At 42.1% G+C, this 14,048-nt stretch overlaps 2 protein-coding genes across 4 annotated transcripts; both read left to right on the top strand.

Moving 5' to 3' along the window:
* The first annotated feature begins 2,749 nt into the window (after nt 1-2,749).
* Nucleotides 2,750-6,390, top strand: dnal4b (dynein, axonemal, light chain 4b). 3 transcript variants are annotated; one of them, XM_027016599.3, is made up of 4 exons: nt 2,750-2,859; nt 3,534-3,649; nt 4,593-4,676; nt 5,412-6,390. In XM_027016599.3, exons 2-4 carry the CDS (start codon nt 3,578-3,580, stop codon nt 5,574-5,576), a joined length of 321 nt encoding a protein of 106 aa, XP_026872400.1. In that variant the 5' UTR covers nt 2,750-2,859; nt 3,534-3,577; the 3' UTR covers nt 5,577-6,390. The 3 variants fall into 3 exon arrangements, with proteins under 3 accessions (XP_026872400.1, XP_026872401.1, XP_081562523.1); XM_027016600.3 differs by having other exon boundaries at nt 2,761-2,859; nt 3,538-3,649; XM_081706397.1 differs by lacking the exon at nt 2,750-2,859 and adding an exon at nt 2,866-3,127.
* A 1,099-nt stretch (nt 6,391-7,489) lies between these two features.
* fam20cl (family with sequence similarity 20 member C, like) lies at nt 7,490-13,847 on the top strand. The gene is made up of 10 exons (XM_027016598.3): nt 7,490-8,945; nt 9,194-9,369; nt 9,834-9,912; nt 10,560-10,652; nt 10,914-11,029; nt 11,415-11,595; nt 12,036-12,145; nt 12,286-12,367; nt 12,487-12,546; nt 13,016-13,847. Exons 1-10 carry the CDS (start codon nt 8,572-8,574, stop codon nt 13,251-13,253), a joined length of 1,509 nt encoding a protein of 502 aa, XP_026872399.3. The 5' UTR covers nt 7,490-8,571; the 3' UTR covers nt 13,254-13,847.
* Nucleotides 13,848-14,048: the final 201 nt, after the last annotated feature.

Genomic DNA, 14,048 nt, shown 5'->3' on the forward strand with positions numbered 1-14,048 from the left:
CATTGTGCAATATTATGGCTTTTTATTTATACTTTGTGGGTGCTCTGAATGTGTCTTGAGAAGCTGCCTGCTAATGACAATCACACAAGGGGATTATACAGATTAAATGGTGTGGCCTGCAGATTGACTGACACTTTGGCTCCGCAAAGAACCTGTAGCAAAAAAACATACACACACACACACACACACACACACACACACACACACACACACACACACACACACACACACACACACACACACACACACACACACTTATCCACTCTTAGCTAGAAGATGACATCAGTCAGAGTACAGACACATTACCCACCTACCAGAAATAACATTGTAGATGCCTGGTATGCCTGATTCTCTCCACCACCTCCCCCAACCCCCACCTGCTATCTTGTTCTTTTGGGCACACTTTCTTCCAATCTCTTGGCTCCTGCCATGACCTAGATGCAGTACAGATGTACAGATGCCGATTGCTGAGGATCCCCCTTCCAGCAGAGCTCAGCTGGAAGCCTCAGCACCCCTGACCCTGCTAATGAAGGAAATACTAGAGGCAGGCATATTAAACCAAGGTATGACTGAAATGAACAGTAGCCCTGATGTCCATAAGCATGCTGGGATACCTTTAATGTTGTCAGAACAACAACTGTTCCGCCAAAATTCACAACAACATGCAGCAACATTTTTTTCTCTGCTAGCGTGATGAAGACCGTCTCTACTCTTCCTTCCTTTTGCTTGTGCCCTTTCTGTCTGCTGCAGCTGCTGAATTATAGATGTGTGTTAATCACCTCATTCAAAGCTCCTGCGAAGACCCACCACCGTTCTGTTCTCTCTCCGTCTCTCTGATTATTTCTTTCACTCATTCTCTCTCTGACTCCCTCCATCTCACTCTAATCAGGAAATGAAGTCATATGATGTATTATTTATTTGCCTTCCAGCATCTCTCACCTTCTTGCGTGTGTGTTTTCACACACACACACACACACACACACACACACACACACACACACACACACACACACACACACACACACACACACACACACTTCCACACAAGCCAGACTCCTCTCACTCTTCAGTTTGTCCTTATCTAGTTAATCTCTCCTCCTTTCCTTTTCAATTTTCTCACCTACTGCTATTTAGAGGATTTCAAATATGCATAGCATCAGCATTCAACCAACACACAACCACACATACAAGCCACACCAGTTTTCCCTTATTATGTCATGCTAGTGGTTACCAGTAATTTATAATGAATGAATTCATTATAATATTATAAAAGATTTTATTAAAGGTCTTGTTAGTTTTGTTCCTCACTGTCTTATGCACATTGTTGTTAGATATGTTGAATTATGTTCAATTATGTTTTATCATACTGCTGTAATAGTTAACAAATAATATCAACTTATTATTTAATTTAGATTCATTTATTTAGGACTGAGATCAGCCTTCAACCCCATACACATGCATACAAATACATCAAGACCCAGATTCTGCCGGTCTTTGCTGCAAATGGCTCACACTGGTGTCTTACCTGAGAGGCTTTTGTCTCCATTTTAAGTGAACTGAATGCTAAATGTTCTGAATGCTAAATGCTGAATGCTTATACGGCTTCTATAAGCTCTGTGTTAAGTAGGACAAAAGCAACCATTTCTCTCATCAGATTATTTAACTGAACAATGTACTACAAACATATATTCAAAATAAACAACAAGCATATATTCAAAAACATGTGGCTAAACAACACACATATATATATTTTAAAAACCTGGATGTACCAGTTAATTATGCAGCTCCCCCAGATTTGCCAGTCTGTGTTACTGTGACAGAGATAAACAAATTCATACCCACATCACAGAAACCCACAGTTAATACTGGAAACAAACAGCCCACAAACGGATTATGTATTTTAGCAGTGGTGTACATTTCAAGAGCTACTTGTATACATCTGTCTGCCTATTTGTCTATCTGTCTGTCAGGGATTTGGGGTTTTGTTAGGTCTCACATTTGCCATCATATCTGTGTGTGAGTTGCTTTGTGTTGCCAGACTGAGCCAGGGATATGTGGGGGGGATCAATGAGAACACCCTGCAGCAGACACATGTAGCATTGGCTCAAAATATGTAGGTCAGACAAGCCACATTTTTGAGTGTGTGTGTGTGTGTGTGTGAGAGAGAGAGAGAGAGAGAGAGAAAGAATAACTTTTAATGAAAGGTATGTACTCTAAGCAGTAGGTGAGACATTGTGAAGACGTGATGTCATGAAGCAGTTACAGAGGATCACAAAACAGCCCACAAGCTTCACAAAATAATATTGAAAAAGATCTTTGCAGTTCTAATATGAACCAATCTACACTAATTAAATCAGGAGGTTGTAGTCACAGGCAATGTGTAAATGTGTGAGTGTTGTCTTGGAATGAGGGAAATGTAGTGATTTAATAAGAACAAATGCTAAACATACAAAGAAATGTGTCAGTATCTGTGTCTCTTTAATAGGGTCCCAATGGTTAGACAGTTTTGGGTTGGGGGGGGGGGAGGGAGTGTTCTCTCAGATCACCCATCTGCAGGGAAACAAAACAAAAGAAAACAAACAAAAATACCACCAATTTATCATGTAGTAACCTAACTACAAAACAATAAGATTTTTAATATTTAAGATAGGTTTATTTCACTATTATTTTATTGGTAAATATTGGCAGCTACTTTTATTGTAGCTGTTGTTGCTTTTCCTCTTGATCAAGAAATGCTAATGGTGGGCGGGTCAATTGTCGCGGAAGTGCCGGTTGCCATGGTCAAGATGTCTCCTTAACAACATAACGTTAGCTGGTTGTGAGAGCATCAGATTTCTATTTGCTTTGCTTTGCTGACACGTAAAGTATTTCATTCTTTGTTATAAAAATCGTATGTTGTCGGACGATATACTATTCATTAAATTTGCTCCTTAAGCGTGTTTGCCACCTATTACGCTATCTATCTATCTATCTAGCTATCTATCTATCTATCTAGCTACTTGACTAGATGGCTAGCTACCTAGCTAGCTAAGTAATTAAAATTGTATTGAGTTAGCTAGATAGCTACCTAGTTAGTTCGCTAGGTTAGATAGCTAGATATGTGTTCGGAACCTGTTACAAGTAAAAGGTAAAGTAACAGTGCCTTTATTCACTGAGTAATTCAGGACTGGTTAATATTGAATTTTAGGTAGCTAGTTAGCGTTAGTGAACACTAGCTAGCTAAGCTAAGTAGCTAGATAATATTTATAGTCAGCTAGCTAGCTATTCCTTGTTATACAGTAGCTTAACTAAGCTAATTTAGCCAGCTAGCAAATTATCCAAAGTTAAGTGCTGAAATAATACAACCGGAAATGTATTCACATAATTTACATGATTAGGTAATTAACGCTAACCTAGATAACTCTAGCTAGTATTTTCAAAATACCTGTCAAAGACAATTTCGAGTTTGTGATGTTATAAAATCATTTTGCTTTTATAAACTGAGGATGACTTAGCTAGCTATCATCTGACTAATTACGTTATCTCCTGACTAGCCAGCTACATGTCTGCCGGTGCTATAGAACCAGCTACCTAAAATATGGCAGAAACGGGCGACAACAAGAAGGAGGAGGCGGACTATAAGAGATTGCACAGCTTCCCTCTGATCAGGGTAAGATTCTACAGGTTTCTTTCTTATTCGGCATTTAACGAGCAGGTTTTCTAGATAGCTGGATAGATTTTGCGTAAGGTAAAAGCATCTTGATATTGGTTTAAGGGTCATCTAGGTCTAGTTTATATTTTGGAGTTCGTCGGAGAGCTAATATTTTACTTCTTTGCACATTAAAACTTTCAAGTAGCTAAGAGTACAAACTGGGTCAGTGGAGTATTTATTGGCTATTGAAGAATGGGCTAACATGTATAACTAAGTTTGTGCTACATTGTGTGTGTGTGTGTGTGTGTGTGTGTGTGTGTGTGTGTGCGTGCGCGCGCGCGCGCGCATGCTGTTGTTCTAAGGGTTCCGTATGTATGGAGGAGTTTTGAAATATGCGTCCGTTCCCTGCTATTTAAAATAGAAATAAAAATATTTTTTGACCCGCTGAGGTAATTAATGTGGTGTGTTGATTAGGCAGCAATTTGCAATTGAATAAACGCTTTGTGTTTTCATTCAATGTGAACACAGTATCCATACAATTGCCACACACAGCTGATTGACGCACACCTGAAAATAGAGGGACGGAGTCCATCTCACTACTGGTGACTGATGTTGTGATGCAAACATGTCACAGTGTTACACGACAGCTGTCCCTCTTTTTGAAATGTCTCTATCTGTGTATTTTTCTCTGCCTCTCGGCACCCTCATTCTCTCTTCTGTCTTGCTCTGCTGTGTCTGTCAGTTTAGCTCACTCTTAGCTGTCTCACTTTAATGAGCCTGTCGCAAAGATTTTCACTCTTAGCACCTTATTCTTTAGTCTCTTTTGCTTTCTCTCCCTCATGTTTTCAGCCACACAGTGCCTGCTGTCTCTCACTTCCACAATTCTCACTCAGCATTGTTACCCTTTCAGTGGACCCTCTCAGCTGTCTGACAGTCTCAGCAGTCTTTCTTTCTCCTACAGCATACAGACATGCCAGAGGAGATGAGGGTGGAGACAATGGAGCTGTGTGTTACTGCGTGTGAAAAGTTTGCTTCCAATAATGAGGTGTGTGTTTGACATGTTTGTCCCAGGTACCATTGATGAAGGGCCAATACAAATTGTGCATGGCAACAAATTAAGTTGATGAAGTGTATACCTACAGTATGTTTAAAGTAAAGCACTTGGTGAGTAAAGCACTTGGTGAGCACTTGGTGAGTGATAAGAACAAGGGTTCTCAAACCTTTTGTTGGCGACCTCTTACAGGGGAGAAAATATCCCAAGGGCCCCTCATATTCGTTCAGCGTAATTGTTTTCTGACTGGTATATTCCTAACTCTTTCGCCTGAAAAATTTAGTTTTGCCCTTATATTCTGTGTACTTTATAATCAGATGTTGAGTTAGCTTGGCTGGCATCAGGGCTAGCACCCGAAGGCACATGATGCGTTTTGGTCTCCTGTCACTGTTCTCAATAATACCAAATTTGATATAACTGTTGTCATATTTTATTTCGTAGTTTGAACATAGTGTCACTAGATGATGTGGACTGACTAATATATTTCTCCATGATCTCCATGATTTGATAAACACTGGACTGGAATGTCTTTAGATTCAGCTAACTGCATGTGTTAAATATCCTTTATAAATAAATTTAAAAAACTTTCATATATTACCTTAATAAATAAAGGATTGTTTGATTAATTAGTCAGTTAGTGAATTATATGATAAGATTGATAGTCATTCATTCAGCTGCAGGTGTGTAATGTGCTTGTTTGTGGGTCTCTCTGTGTGTCTGTGCTTCCAGAGTGCAGCCAAGATGATAAAAGAGTCGATGGACAAGAAGTTTGGCAGCTCATGGCATGTGGTGATCGGAGAGGGCTTTGGCTTCGAGATCACACATGAGGTGAAGAACCTCCTGTACATGTTCTTTGGGGGCAGTCTGGCAGTATGTGTGTGGAAGTGCTCTTAACACTTGCACACACAAACACACCCACAGCACACACCCTTAGTGAAGCACAAACAGCTGACAAATCCGAAGATCTGAACCGCGGCACATGCTCACTCCTGCACTAGTCCTGGAGACCCCACCCCGCCCTCCTGCACAGCTCCACATTTCCCCATTTGACCACACCTTACTCACATCATGAATCCTTATCACGCCCTTCGTGAAATCAGTTGGACTTGTTACAGAGTCATGGTAGATACAGGAAAGCATGAACCTATGCAAGTGGTCCCCCCAGCTGTGTGTGTGTGTATGTATGTGCATTAGCATAGCTGTGTTTGTGGAGACCCAACATAGAAAAATGCAGTCATTTGTCTCACCCCCCACCCCCCCTTAAATTTATCAGGAGAAACACGACATTTCACGTTTTTAGTTTTTCTATCCAACAATACTGGATCTCAGTACTCAAAACCAACAATGCTGGATCTCTGTTCTGCCAGACCATCTGGGTGTTGAGTTCCATCTCTACTCTTTCTCTCATCTCTGTCGCTTTCTTACTTGTTCCTTCCCTCTTTCATCTCTCTCACTCTCCCTTTCTCTCTCCTCCCTTCTTTTCATCCTCACCCCTCACCAACTGTCTATCTCTGTTTTTCACTTTAATATCTGTTGCCTGGGAAGTACTTTTTCATAAGAAATATATATTTTTCCAGTCTCAGTATGTGAATATCTCATGTATATATTTTATAGAATATAATTGTAAATTTTGTACATTTGTGAAATTGTTAATTGTTGTATAATAAAACATCACTGATACAATCAGCTTCTTAAAATGCTTGCATCAGCCTGTTCTTTATTGTGATGTGATGTCATTTTGCATGTCTGCATCTCACATAATGTTGCTTGTAATAGTTCAACAGATAGTTCTTTTTTTTTTTTTTGTTGTTGTTGTTGGTGGTGGTACACAAAGACCACAGTTTTGATTTCCAGGGAGCACGTCCTGTAATGCCAATAAATCTTATATAAACATATACAGTTATTTGATAAATACTTATGTTGCTCTGTATAAGAGCTTCTGTCAAATGCTGTTAATGTAACTACAAATATACAAGCTGTCAGCCTTCACATGTGTGGAGGCAAGAGGCTCCCTGCTGGTCCTCTGGTGCAGATGCAGTGTGTCTGCTTCTATGCTTTTGTGACTCAGTATCATGTCTGAAGTGCGTTAGTCGCTGAGGTCCAAGCGAGACTATCACCGCCTACAGAGCAGTTTTGGAATGGTGTTTGTTTGATCAGATTTCTCAATTCCAAAAAAACGGGAACATTGTTATTGTGATTATTTTGTGCTGCCAAACCTAGAAAAAACTTAATTGACAAGAATGTTTATTCCCCCCACCCCCCACGCTCTCTCTCTCGCTGTCACTCAGAGATTTGAGAACCATAATAATGGCATTGCAGAAAGATTGTAACCTGTTGCTTGGGTGTATTTATTCTGAGTACTCTGACAGGGTTCTATCTTAATAGTATCTTTAAGCTCTGGCCTATTGTACAGGTATAAGGATTTCTACCATGGAAAGAAGAAAGCAGTGTTGTTGCTCTGGATAAGAGCATTTGCTAAATGAAAATGTAAATGATAAGAATGAGGGCTCCAAAGCCCTTTCTTTCAGTAACAGCCCTGGTCAGGATGAGTGTGTTTGTGTGTGTGTGTGTGTGTGTGTGTGTGTGTGTGTGTGTGTGTGTGTGTGTGTGTGTGTGTGTGTGTGTGTGTGTGTGTGTGTGTGTGTGTGTGTGTGTGTGTGTGTGTTTCACAGAAAGAGTATGTATTTGCGTATATGCAATGTATTTAGTGTGGAGTTCAGAGTTATAGTTGACAGATTATTGCGCAAGGAAGTGTAGCAATTGGACTGTGTGCATCTGTTTATTGAGAAGGTCAATGTCAAGTCATAGTGCCCCTTGGCACACACACACATGCACACACACATCATGTGTGCATTTTATAGATTGTATTTATTAGGAATATGTAATTAAACATTAATTCTGCTATTTAACCTTCTTGACTGGTTGTTGTGTATCACACATAACACAAACATAAACGCACACATGAACAGAAGAACTCTGACAGAGCCTGTGCTAAACTCTTCTCAAGCTCTACAAGGTTGTTGTGGTGATGCTGTCTTGTTCAGACCTATAGACACAGAAAGTCTGTGATGCACAAGCCAGCCCCTATCATTTCCTGTCCCATGTTATGTCTGGATGTCTCACTGCTTGTTCACCCAGGGAAATAGCTGTTCTTCTGTGTCACTAGTGGGCGACTTGTCTCTCTGCATACAAGGCTTCTGATCTTTCTAGAGAGGAGCTGGTCTTACTGTAGACTGTAATAATGACTGCTGATCTTTCAGCAGAATAGATGAATGATTGGTGCATCTCTAGGTTACAAGGACTGCTGGCACATGGGACTGCTGGTCTCTGTGTAGGCTTACAGGACTGCTGGTCTCTCTGTAGGCTTACAGGACAGCGGGTCTTTTCAAGCTTATGGGATGGCTAGTATCTGTAGCTTATGGAATAGTTGCATTCTTTGTGGCATGAGACCTCTGTAGGCATTCTGCAAGGGCAAAGACAATCTTCTGAGTGTGCCCTTAACACACACACAAATGCGCACACACAGAGGGTGACCAGGGGAAGAGTAAACATACATCAGATCAGCCTAACCTGGCAGTGTTCCTTTTTGTTTGACGGAAAGAGAGATAGAAGGAGAGCAAGCAGATGAATAAAGCAGTGCAGTATAGTGAAATTCTCTCTCTCCCATTCCTGTGGGGATGACAGTGAAGATCAGAGGAGCCACAGAGACAGGCAAGTACTGCCATACTGGACTACACTGCTCTGTATATTTCGGTTTTAGTTTAGCTGTAGCTCTGAGAACAGACTGGAAGCTCACGTGAGTCTGCATTACTGTATATTACTCTGCCTTGTGCTCTTCCACCAATAGATTAGTCATGGGACTCTGTGTTTTCCATCTTTCTGTGTCAGTATGAGAGTGTGTCGGCATCGCTGTTTACTGGGCGCATTTGCCATGCTGCTGTGTGCCTCGGTGGCCCTGCACCTGCTGGTGGCTCTGTTCCTCTTGTCAGCACATCACACGACCTGCGAGCTCTCTCAGTGTTTATTCACCCAGCCGCACGATGACCTCACCTCAGCCAACCGTTCACACCCGGCCCCTTCCCACATGGCTGCCGTCACCGGACGGTGGAAGCAGGAAGTGCGTGCTGGAGAGGTGAACATTACCAAACTGGAGGCTCTGTTCTCCCACGCACTGTACAACCTGCATGCCCCACCCTCTCATGACGATGACTGGCTGCTGAAAGTCCGCTCCAAAGGAAGTGAGGGGCACAATGAGGAGCAGTGGTGAGACACACACACACACACACACACACACACACACATGCACGCAAGCACAGGGCTGAGTTGTGACATGCAGAGTTGTGACATTTCTCTACATACCCCGTCACAGTGTTAAGTTGTTTTTCCCTGCAGAATTGTTACTCTGCAAGTATTGTTACCCTGCAGATATATATGCTTCTGCATTGAGTGTGAAGGTTGGCATAAAACAAGCCAAAAACCTCGCCTCACTTACCTTTGTCCTGCCCATTCAGGTTGAGTGACAGCAAGGAAGGCTATGATCCTATCCAGTGGAACACCAGTACTGAAACCCACCCACCTTGGCTGCGCTTCCACCTGGGCATCTCTCGCTGGCAGCTCTACCAGCACAGGGACGCCAACGTGGCTGTTCTCCTCCAGCAGCTGGCAATCAACCGCATCGTCAGCGCAGGTGGCCACCGCCCCCTTTACCCTGACTGCCTGAACACCCAGTAGAGCTGCAGTCCTGCAGACAGAGATTAGGGAGACATCTAGAGGTTAAAAATGACTCTTGCAGAAAGGACTCTACACACAAAAAAGACTTTTATATGTTGATCTTTTCCACAAAGAGCAAGTATATAAAGCTTTAGAAAGAGTTATATATAAAATATGAGGCTTTAAGAATAGTTTTTTCTGTTCCTTATGGGCATAGGTTAAGTCACATTTGGACAGACATATTGGCATGCTGGATATAAACAATTAGACTGAAAGCTTTGTTTCAGTTAAATTCAGTTCTGTTCATTTTAGCTCAGGCATGCTTTATTGATACAGTTATGAGAATAGCTTTTCTAAACCAGTGTTGCCAAAGCATATTTTCTATTGACAATATAAGGGCTTAACTTTGTTTACTGTGGTCTCCTTTATCACACATTCCAGTTCAGAAGACGGGGGGAACTCAGCTGAAGTTGCTGTTGACGTTCCCCAATTACGGTCAGGCTCTCTTTAAGCCAATGAAGTGAGTCTAAAATGTGACCACACAGTATACAACACATGATCACACAGCAAATGGCACATAACCACACAATGTACAATGTGAGACCTCACAGCTTACCTCAGCAACAGCTATAGCACATAAAGTGCCTTATGACTGCAAACACAGCCCCACCCACCCTATGCTCTGTTATTCAGATGTATCAGCCTGTATTTAGTGATTTGGGTTTTACTTGCTATGTACAAATATAGTAAATGTTAGTTATCTGATTTCAGTTTCCCATAAGTAGTAGCTCCTATAATTGCCACATCTACTGCCAATTTTTCATAAATCTTAATGGATTCTGATAGGCTACAAAGAATTTGAATACCTATACCCTTAGGAATTAGGAATCTCTGTGTAGGGTTATGATTAGAACTATGATAGGGGTTAATGGTGTCTCTGAGAGTTAGAGAGTTAGAGAGGGCTATCTGTTAACCCATCTGAGTTTCCACATAGTCACAAGATTGAATTATGTTTCATGATCAGTTGTGGCGAAATTGGAGACATTTGGGTGATGCTACCGAACATGGTGCTGTCCATTGGTGGTGGTGTCACTGTGCTTCAGTGGTACTGGGAGCTGTGGAAGCTTCAGGCTGCTCCGTCAGGCCTGTCCTTTTGTTTTATTGCAGGCAGGAGAGGTATGAGGAGACCAACGTGAACCTCTTCTACTTCTCGGACTTCGAGAGGCACAATGCTGAGATTGCAGCCTTCCATCTGGACAGGTGCCAGGGAGGGGTGGTGTAACCGTTCCGAGTGTTGCATAGCATTTTTGAAACTGACCATCAAAACTAAGATTGCGTGCTCTCTGTTCCTCATTCTGTCTCTCTTTTGTTCTGTTTCACCCCCTTTCCTCATCCCTTCCTTTTCTCTCTCTCTCTCTCTCTCTGCTTCCCTCTTGCACACTCTCTCTCTTGCTCTGTCTCTCTCTCCTGCTCTCTGTTGATCAACACCCTCATTACTCTTTCTTCTTCTGTTTCTATAAGGATCTTGGGTTTTAGACGCGTGCCTCCAGTTGTGGGTAGGCTGATTGACGTCATTAAGGAGATTAAAGATGTCACTACAGACCACAAACTAGCCAGAACCTTCTTCACCTCTCCAGGTTGGTTCTCTCCAGCCAGGGCAGGCAGGCTCATGATCCTCTTCAAAGAGACTTAAACATTTTTGGTGTTTTATTATTATTTTTGCTTATTTGTTTAGCAACAGTTAGGATTTCATTAGGTGACTTTTGTTAACTCAAATTCATGATGTCCTCACTATCTTGAAAAGAAAAAAATCTCTCACTGTAATGCTAATATCAGAGGTGTTTACTTTATAATTTAGAGGTTTTTTGTACAAAATAATTTTAATTATAATAATTTTATTATAATAATCTTCCTTTAGTGTTATCACTTTACCGTTATGAAATCTCTGTGTGTTTTAAGAGGTGTTGCGTCAAGTCTTTTGGTTCCTGTGTGTTTTTCACTCCCTGCTGTTGCATGTGTCAGTGGGCAACACGTGTTTCTATGGCCAATGCTCGTATTACTGCTCCACGGAGCACGCCGTATGCGGCCGTCCCCGGACCCTGGAGGGCTCCCTCGCTGCCATGCTGCCTGACCTGTCACTGTCCCCGCGCCGTACCTGGAGGAACCCGTGGAGACGCTCATACAGCCGCAGCAAGCTAGCGCTGTGTGTAGACTGTGTGTGTGTGTGTGTGTGTGTGTGTGAGTGTGTGCATCTAGAAGAGGAACAGGGGCGGCCAACTAAAGAACACTGTCTAGTGCAATCCTTTGACTTCCCTGTCCTGGCAATGAACCAATCGGATTTAAGATTACTGTCATTATCATATGAAATAATATAGCCAAGATATGAAAGAGCAATAAAAGCTTGTGCTGTGGATGTTCTCTGTGGCAGTGAGAGTTGAAGCAGGTGTGTTTGACAAGAGCAATTCACAACATGTGCTGGGCTCTCACTCTGCAGGACAGGAGGTCAACACCCATTGTATTTGATTATTGCTGACAAAAAGTACATTCAAGCATTAAGCACAATGATTGTTTACAGAGCAGTGATTGGATTATTATTTAATATATGGTGAAAATATGTAAATGGATACTGGCATATGATTACAGATGGGAGACAACTCCAACTTACTGCAATTCAGTAAAGAAGACTCCACCCTATGACCAAGGCACTCGATTGGTGGATCTCATAGATATGACCATCCTGGACTTCCTTCAGAGTAAGAGCTGGTCATCAGATCACTGAATTAAATGATATAAAAGGAGATATTCTCCTTTCACAATTAAAATGAGTTTTGCAATACTTTGATTGAACTCTCCCTTCTGTTGCGCCCTACTTCTCTGCTGTGTAATTGGCCAGGTAATATGGACAGACACCACTACGAGACATTCGAGATCTTTGGCAACAACACGTTCCTCATCCACCTGGATAATGGGAGGGCGTAAGTGTTTATGTCCGGAGCTGCAATACATGTGGTCAGGATCGCATACATTTGTCTGAACATGTTTTGTGTATGTGTTTATGTGTGTATGTGTGTGTGTGTGTGTGTGCATGCCACAGGTTTGGTCGCTACTCTAAGGACGAGCCCTCTATTCTCACGCCGCTGGTGCAGTGCTGCAGGTAAGTCTGATTGTCAGTTGGTACATTAGAGTTGCATGTTGTGTCTGTCTTAAAACAGACATGTCCTGGAAGTGCACAGTGGCTAGTGGCTGGTGGACCAATTGCTAGCCACTTGTCCATCATTCCTGAGCAAGTGGGAATGTCACAACCTCCTTTTGTCTGCCGGCTGTGGGTGTTGACATCACTACCAGTCTCCATTCTGTGATCTATGTGCAAATTTGTGTGCTAGAAATGTTTGAGGAAGTCTTCTCACATGAGCCTTTTGTTGTTGTCTACTGTTTCTTTCTTTTGTTTTTCACGTCATCTCTTTTTCTCTATCTGTCTGTTCTCCATCATTATTGTATGTCTCTGCTGTGTCCCTCAAACACACATCTCCATCTCCCTCCCACCCTCTCTGTCTCGCTCAACATCTTTTTCTCTCCTTCTTTTAATCTCCCTCTCTTTCCCTCTCCCTCTCCCCATCTCCCAGGATCCGCCGTTCGACATTATCGCGTCTGCGCCTGCTCTCTCTGCCCGAGTACCGTCTCAGTGATGTCATGCGGGCGTCGCTGTCACATGACCCGCTGGCCACCGTGGCCCCCATGCTCGCTGAGCCACACCTCTCTGCGCTGGACCGCCGACTGGACACTGTGCTCCAGGCCATCCAGCGCTGTCTGCTCCAGTACGGTGATGTCATATACAACGACATCCCCAACTATCCGGGCTAGCAGTGCGCACTGACTGCCTTAACACTATGATGACATATGGTGGTCTTGTAGACTGACTTACCCATTAACTGACTGGTTTACTGTAATGATTGTCATTACTGTAATAATGCTCAGTCATTGAGAATTGTTGACGGATTTAACACAGTTCCTGCCGGAAAATGTAACTGACACCACACAGACACCGGGAGTGTTTTTGATTGAACATAGTCAAATGTGAGTTTTCTAGTAAATGTGAATGCAATAAAGTCTGAGCAGAGCAATGTAATATTCAGCAATGAGTTTAAAGTGCACAATGATAAACTCCAGTTTATTTCCATTAATGGTGTAAACCATTGAAAACAAACACTAAATCAAATAAAAGAAAGACCAGCAGAAGAGTTGGCATGGGGAAAACAAGCTTAGGTGACTTGGCATGACAGATGGCACTTTTTATGTACAACAGTTTCACATCAACACCAATTGAGACATGGGTGGATATCCTGCCTTTTACACCCTGGTCCCTTTTTTCCATATTCTGCTAAAAGCACACAACAGCTTCTGTAACAATGCAATTATTTGTAAGGAAGATTTACATTTTGCATTGCTTAGATTGGACTGGCATCTTAATTTTTGTTTCAGAGCTGGACACAATAGTGGACACAATAGTTTACAACTAGTTGCTAATTGTTTTTGTTTGGGGGTCAGAGGTCCAAAGTTATGATTTGCAACTATCAGGTAGTATTAATAAATATATGTAAATATGAAGGACTAATTGTCCAAAATGCTAATAGGCCTACTGTTTATTTTTCATAACAA

The sequence above is a fragment of the Electrophorus electricus genome, chromosome 23 (assembly GCF_041902795.1).
Source record: "Electrophorus electricus isolate QZ-2024a chromosome 23, ASM4190279v1, whole genome shotgun sequence".
NCBI lineage: Eukaryota > Metazoa > Chordata > Actinopteri > Gymnotiformes > Gymnotidae > Electrophorus > Electrophorus electricus.